At 40.5% G+C, this 7502-nt stretch overlaps 1 protein-coding gene across 1 annotated transcript; it reads right to left on the bottom strand.

Annotated features, from left to right (window-relative positions):
• Nucleotides 1-606: 606 nt before the first annotated feature.
• Nucleotides 607-6877, bottom strand: LOC144065500 (uncharacterized). The gene is made up of 2 exons (XM_077588405.1): nt 5077-6877; nt 607-4666 (listed from the first exon to the last, which is right to left on the bottom strand). Exons 1-2 carry the CDS (start codon nt 5516-5518, stop codon nt 2391-2393), a joined length of 2718 nt encoding a protein of 905 aa, XP_077444531.1. The 5' UTR covers nt 5519-6877; the 3' UTR covers nt 607-2390.
• Between the last annotated feature and the right edge of the window lie 625 nt (nt 6878-7502).

The following is a 7502-nucleotide window of genomic DNA, read 5'->3' as shown; positions in this document are numbered from 1 at the left end:
GGAAAAAAAATCACCCCCTCGCCCGGTTTCATGTGTGAAAAGCTCCAGTATTTGTATTTAATCATGAAATGCTGCTAGGAAGTGGATTTTACCCCATTTTTGTGCATTAATTTATTGATTTTTTTTATGTGTCGTAGCTGTAGCTGCAGTAGAGGTTTTATAGCCATAAAAGTTTTTGAGGGTTGGATTGATACGTTGAAGGCGCTACCAGAAAATGCACCGCCCGCCACTGGTGTACACACACGATCCAGTTTCGGCGAAACCTCCGTTCGGCCAAACATCCATTCGGCGAAACGTCTTTCGGCGAATCGTCCGGTTACGCTTTTCTAATGTAAATAAGCCAAGTAAAGCAAAAATAAAAATGTAGTTACTTTTCTACCAATTATCTCCTTCAACATCAAAAAGATAAAAACAATTAACCGCTAATTTCAGACATGAAGTTACTGTATTTTCACCCCTGTAGAAAGAAAACTATTAATTTGTCAAATTGTTCAAATTAATGTATTCATTTTCCTTAATTTTTAAATCTTAGCACATAACACTTCTCTTTTTTGTCACCTTTGAATTTGGAAGGCTGATTTTGTCAACAAAAAGACCCAAAAAGTATTTTTCGCCAAAAAGAGAGCTTTATTGGAACTACCAAAAAGATGACACGATAAATCGGTTTAAAAACGTGATTCATCTTATAATATGACAAAAGTATAAGGACATTGTACAACGTATTTATTTTTAGCAAATTCATTGTCTTTCACACCATATATCTACTAATGTTACTAATGTATCATTTAGATCACATTATTGATTATTCACTTTGTAATTTCCTAATTTAGGCTCTACTATTTCGGATAGAATTTGGAAGTAAATAAAATCTTCAACGACACTCAATTGTCTTATACAGTATTACCTTGACATACAAGTGTTCCAACATACAAGACAAATTTGCAATATGAGCATACCAGATGTTCTCAATTGTGATTCGGTAGTAAATTAGAACAAATGTTTGTGTTTTTTTAGGATGGAAACTGATTACCGTATTTTCACGACTATAAGGCGCACTTAAAAGTCTTAAATTTTCTCCAAAATAGACAGGGCGCTTTATAATCCAGTGTGCTTTATATGGGAAAAAAATTAAAATGTATCAATCATTGAGGGTGCGCCTTATAATGCGGTGAACCTTATAGTCGTGAAAATAAGGTAATTTGTATTTTGTTCATTTCTATGGGAATAATAGACTTGAGATACGAGTAAATTGACATACTAGCTCGATCCCACTGTAAGCTTGTATCTTAAGGTATTACTGTATTTGAATAGTGTGGATCGATATTACACGTTAAAAAGTGTAAACAAGATTTTCAGAATGCAAAATACAATTATACTGCGATTACAATGATCCCTCATACAGAAATGGAAAAAGCAAGCAAAGCCGTCATTGGCCACTGCTTATCACAACACATTTGCGTCTTTTAAGTCTATCCTTACGACTAAATCTCATAAACAGCCTGTGAATTATTCGCAGTTGTGGGATTTGAACCCATGCCTCCTGAGACTGAAGCTTAAATCCAGCACATTGGACCGCTTGGCCACACTACACTCAGTACTCATTTAATCCATCGGCTGCCATTGATGGCGGTAGACGTCCGATTCATGTTGACTGTGAGGTGCAGATGAACCTTCATTCTCTCAAATTCTAAGTGAGAGAACTTGCAATACAGCAAGGTGTTGAAATACTTTATCTGGTCATTTTTATCAAACAAATAAAAGTCTTAGTATACTTTTAGCCCGCGACGACGCCAGACAGCTCGCCGAACAGACACATCGAGACTATTAGTATATTATTTGTAATTTCTTGTAAACGGTGTGTGTTTGTATATGTGACATGCTAAAATGTTTAATTGTCAATGCAATGACAAACTCTCCCTCTCTCATGTTTATAACTTTGAGAGCGAGCGAATCCATCGACGAAATGTCTGTTCGACAAACTGTCCGTCGAAGAAACATCCGGTTGATGCTCCAAAATGGAGAATGGTTTGATTTATTCAGATTGGGCACAATAAACATCAAGAGATGGAGAATAAAACGAAGATTGAGTTATGGTAGGCTTTCAATCCTTAGCCAACATGTATTCTCAGAATGGTTTTTCACCAGTGTGGGTTCTTGTGTGCGTTTTTAAGTGTTGCTTTTGAGAAAAGGCTTTACCGCAAACTGAACACGAAAATGGTTTTCCACCAGTGTGGGTTCTTGTGTGTTTTTGTAAATCTTGCCTTTGAGAAAAGGCTTTACCGCAAACTGAACACGAAAATGGTTTTTCACCCGTGTGGGTTCTTGTGTGTACTTTTAAACCTCCATTCTCTGTAAATCTTTTACCACAAACTGAGCACGAAAATGGTTTTTCACCTGTGGGTTCTTGTGTGTATTTTTAAGCTTCTGTTCTCTGTAAAACTTTTACCACAAACTGAGCACGAAAATGGTTTTTCGCCAGTGTGGGTTCTTGTGTGAAGATTTAAGCTTCCGTTCCCTGTAAATCTTTTACCACAAATTGAGCATGCAAATGGTTTTTCACCAGTGTGTGTTCTTGTGTGTATTTTTAACTTTCCCTTCTCTGTAAATCTTTTACCACAAACTGAGCACGAAAATGGTTTTTCGCCAGTGTGGGTTCTTGCATGACTAATTAAGCAGTGCTTCCATGTGAATGTTTGACCACAAACTGAACACGAAAATGGTTTTTCACCAGTGTGTGTTCTTGTGTGAAGATTTAAGCTTCCGTTCCCTGTAAATCTTTTACCACAAATTGAGCATGCAAATGGTTTTTCACCAGTGTGTGTTCTTGTGTGTATTTTTAACTTTCCCTTCTCTGTAAATCTTTTACCACAAACTGAGCAGGAAATTGGTTTTTCGCCAGTGTGGGTTCTTGCATGACTAATTAAGCAGTGCTTCCATGTGAATGTTTGACCACAAACTGAACACGAAAATGGTTTTTCACCAGTGTGTGTTCTTGTGTGAAGATTTAAGTGTTCCTTCCGTGTAAATGTTTTACCACAAACTGAACATGAAAATGGTTTTTCACCAGTGTGGGTTCTTGTGTGAAGATTTAAGCTTGCATTCGCTGTAAATCTTTTACCACAAATTGAGCATGCAAATGGTTTTTCACCAGTGTGAGTTCTTGTGTGTATTTTTAACTTTCCCTTCTCTGTAAATCTTTTACCACAAACTGAGCACGAAAATGATTTTTCACCAGTGTGGGTTCTTGTGTGCATTTTTAAGTTTGCCCTCTGTGTAAATGTTTTACCACAAACTGAACACGAAAATGGTTTTTCACCAGTGTGGGTTCTTGTGTGAATATTTAAGTGTCCCTTCCATGTAAATGTTTTACCACAAACTGAACACGGAAATGGTTTTTCACCTGTGTGGATTCTTGTGTGTTTTTGTAATTCTTGCTTTTGAGAAAAGGCTTTACCGCAAACTGAACACGAAAATGGTTTTTCACCAGTGTGGGTTCTTGTGTGTATTTTTAAGTTTCTCTTCTCTGTAAATCTTTTACCACAAACTGAGCACGCAAATGGTTTTTCACCAGTGTGGGTTCTTGTGTGAAGATTTAAGTGTTCCTTCCGTGTAAATGTTTTACCACAAACTGAGCACGCAAATGGTTTTTCACCAGTGTGGGTTCTTGTGTGAAGATTTAAGTGTTCCTTCCGTGTAAATGTTTTACCACAAACTGAACATGAAAATGGTTTTTCACCAGTGTGGGTTCTTATGTGTATTTTTAAGATTCTGTTCTCTGTAAATCTTTTACCACAAACTGAGCACGCAAATGGTTTTTCACCAGTGTGGGTTCTTGTGTGAAGATTTAAGTGGTCCTTCCGTGTAAATGTTTTACCACAAACTGAACACGAAAATGGTTTTTCACCAGTGTGGGTTCTTGTGTGAAGATTTAAGTGTTCCTTCCGTGTAAATGTTTGACCACAAACTGAGCATAAAAATGATTTGTCACCCGTGTGGGTTCTTGTGTGTATTTTTAATTTTCCCTTGTGTGTAAATGTTTTACCACAAACTGTACATGATAAGGATTTCTCCCCAGTGTGGCTCCTCATATGTGTTTTCAAAGAAGACTTTTTCCCAAAAGTTTTCCCACACTGAAAGCATTTGCAGAGTTTGTCGCCACTGCGATTTTTCTTAACATCTTCAACATCATCATCGTCAAAAAGCAAGTCGTTGCCATCTAATAAAGGAGCAATTAAATTTTCTGCTCGCCATCCTTCTGTTGAGCTGCCGCTCAGAAGCTCCGCCCCTATGTTGGCCACGCCCAGATCATCTTCACTCTTGAAAGGCTCATCAGTTGACCATTTGACACATTCCTCATTTTTGATTGGAGGTTGCTCTTCTCTTTTGCACTGTTGAGGGAACTCTGGCTCCTCCTCTTTAATTAGGGGCCATGTTTTGGTGTTTGCAGGCTCCGCCCCTCCGCTGGCCACGCCCAGAACATCTTCCCTCTTCACGAACTCACCAAGTGACCAGGTGAAATCATCTTCCTCCCTTTTGATTGGAAGTTGCTTGTCACCCATTTGTTGTTGAGGGAACTCTGGCTCCTCCTCTTTGATTTCGGGGAGCTCAACTTCCCGTTCAAGGTCAACAGACTCCTGCCCATCAGAACCAAGATCATTTCTGAAACCTGCAAAGATACAAAGATAACTGATTAACCATTTTCTAATTATAAAATAACTGAATTTATTGTTCACAGAAATGAAACCAAACGGAAGAGGGCGCCATACATTCATTTCGTCACAATGCAGTACTTACTACTGTAGTACTCTCGTCAACAGCAACATGAGTTGAAAACTGTTTATAGGGGCATTTTTCAAAGTATGGCACTATTGGTCAGAAAAGTTTCTTCACTGGTGATGTAGCTCCTTAAAATTAGTCAAATCTTTTTTGGAGCATTTTCATTGTAAACATTCTCTTTTATGTTTTAGATTTTAATTATGTTAAAATGCTTTCGCCAAAGGGGAGGCATTAAAAAAAGCATTATCTTTTTTTCAGTAGCAGGTTTATTATTATTTGGGGGATTAATGAAAGGCTCACCAGTTGACCATTTGACACATTCCTCGTTTTGGATTGGAGGTTGCTCTTCTCTTTTGCACTGTTGAGAGAACTCTAGCTCCTCCTCTTTAATTTGGGTCCATGTTGTGGTGTTTGCAGGCTCCGCCCCTCCGCTGGCCACGCCCAGAACATCTTCCCTCTTCATGAACTCACTAAGTGACCAGGTGAAATGATCTTCCTCCGTTTTGATCGGAAGTTGCTCGTCTCCCATTTGTTGTTGAGGGAACTCTTGCTCCTCCTCTTTGATTTGTGGGAGCTCAACTTCCCCTTCAAGGTCAACAGACTCCTGCCCATCAGCACCAAGATCATTTCTGAAACCTGCAAAGACACAAAGATAAATGATCAACCATTTTCCAATTATAAAATGACTGAATTTCTTGTTCACAGAAATAAAACCAAACGGAAGAGGGCGCCATACATTCATTTCGTCACAAAACAATCAATCACAGTGGGAATGTTGACAAGTTCAATGAACATTATGATAAATCATTGAAGAAGTAACTTTTAGGACATAACCTCGGTTTCAACACTACATCACCGTTAGACAACGACATGCGACTTTTGTCCTCCGCTGCCATTGAAGGGCTGCAAAAGAATCCTCGGCCCCAAACGGCTCCCCCGGATCCAACAAAGATATCAAGATGGTGGCGCGCACGGGTGCAGCGGCTCTATGCTCTCCTGTTTGGTGTTTTGTTTTCTCAATCTTATCGTTATTTACTAACATCTGCGAGGCAAACTTTTTCTAAAGTCTCCAGGATTTAATTACTTTCGGGAGCAGATGCGATATATACATCACAACAGATTACCAACGGACCTACAATATTCCCGAGGAAATCTTGAGACCACCGGGATGTCCGTGGATAGTCAGCCCACTCAGAGTACGACGGCGGCGGCGAAGGGAAAGAAAGCAAAAGCGCGGATGCCGGGCAGGCCTAGCTGCTAAGCTAAGGTAGCAACCACACCGAGCAACGCTTCCGAGTATCTTCTTGACCAACGCCAGATCCATCACCCACAAAATGGACGATTTGGAACTTCAGCTTGCTACCAACAGCTTTGTCAGGAACTGCAACATTATTTTCATCACGGAAACGTGGCTACACCTGGAAATCCCTGACACCGCGGTATCGCTAGCTAGCCGGGCGCTGTTTCGAAATGATCTTTCGAAAGAATTATCAGGGAAAAGCAAAGGGGGGTGGGGGGGGTTCTCCTTTACATGTACATACACAATGAATGGTGCTGCAATAATAAGATCATTAACACTCACTGCTCCCCGGATTTAGAGCTCTTGGCAGTACGGTGCAGAACATTCTATCTACCTAGAGAGCTAACGATTGTCATTGTAATGGCTGTTTACATCCCACTGGATGCTAATGTTAGCATGGCACTTAGCATCCTGCTAGCGGCCGTAAACAAACAGCAGCTTGACCACCCCAATGGAGTCTTTATTGTCGCCGGTGACTTCAACAAAGCATGTTTAAAGGCTGTTCTGCCTAAGTTTATCCAGTACGTGAAGTGTCACACCAGAGGAGATAAAACTCTAGACCACGTGTCAAACCGATTCCGCCGAGGGCCGCATTGGGTCCTGGTTTTTGTTCCAACCGATCCAGTGCCGACATTTTAACCAATCAGGTGTCTTCTAAAATAAGTAGCACCTGACTTTAATTTACTGATTACACTTGCAAAAGTTATCCTCTTGTTGAGTTGGAATGAAAACCTGCACCCCTGCTCTAGACCATGTTTATTCTAATATCAAACATGCTTATAGAGCCACACCCCTCCTTCACCTAGCTAGATCAGACCAGCTCTGCCTGTACCTCACCCCCTCATTCACCCCACTCCGGAGGCTAACAAGGCCACAAATAAAGATAATAAAAACATGTCCCGAGGACGTCCTTTCTCAGCTGCAGGACTGTTTTTCCCGCACCACTTTGGGAACTTTTTGAACAACACAACCTCCAGGACTACACGGACACTGTACTTTCCTACATCAACAACTGCACGGACAACGTCACTGTTTATAAACGGATATGTTTTTTTCCTAACCAAAAACCCTGGATGACCAAGGAGACACAGACACTCATCAAATGCCGTAACACTGCCTTCAGGTCAGGGGACAAGGTACAATACAGCGCTGCCAGAGCAGAGCTGAAGAGAGGCATTAAAAAGGCCAAGGCAGCAAATACAAGGAAAATTGAGGAGCACTTCACAGGAAATAACTCCTAGATGTGGCAGGGAATACGACATACAGACGCTCCCCTACTTACGAACATTCAACTTACGAACAACGGTACATACGAACATGTCTGCAAATTGCGTTTAAGTCGAAAAATGTTCGTGAGTCCAATTTTGTATGTTTTTTCCGAGTAGTGCCTCTTTCCGGCGCTAATACGCTTGGCGCTGTGAGGGCT

The sequence above is a fragment of the Stigmatopora argus genome, chromosome 20 (genome assembly GCF_051989625.1).
Source record: "Stigmatopora argus isolate UIUO_Sarg chromosome 20, RoL_Sarg_1.0, whole genome shotgun sequence".
Lineage (NCBI taxonomy): Eukaryota > Metazoa > Chordata > Actinopteri > Syngnathiformes > Syngnathidae > Stigmatopora > Stigmatopora argus.
Note: the sequence above shows the minus strand (reverse complement) of the source record. Positions and strands in the feature narration are given on the sequence as shown.

Excerpts from the sequence above, each read along its gene's own strand:
- LOC144065500 (XM_077588405.1), bottom strand. The coding sequence starts at position 5,518 with ATGAATGTATGGCGCCCTCTTCCGTTTGGTTTTATTTCTGTGAACAAG. Across the intron at positions 4,667-5,076 it reads ATGTGTCAAATGGTCAACTG|GTTTCAGAAATGATCTTGGT; the intron begins GTGAGCCTTTCA and ends GTATCTTTGCAG.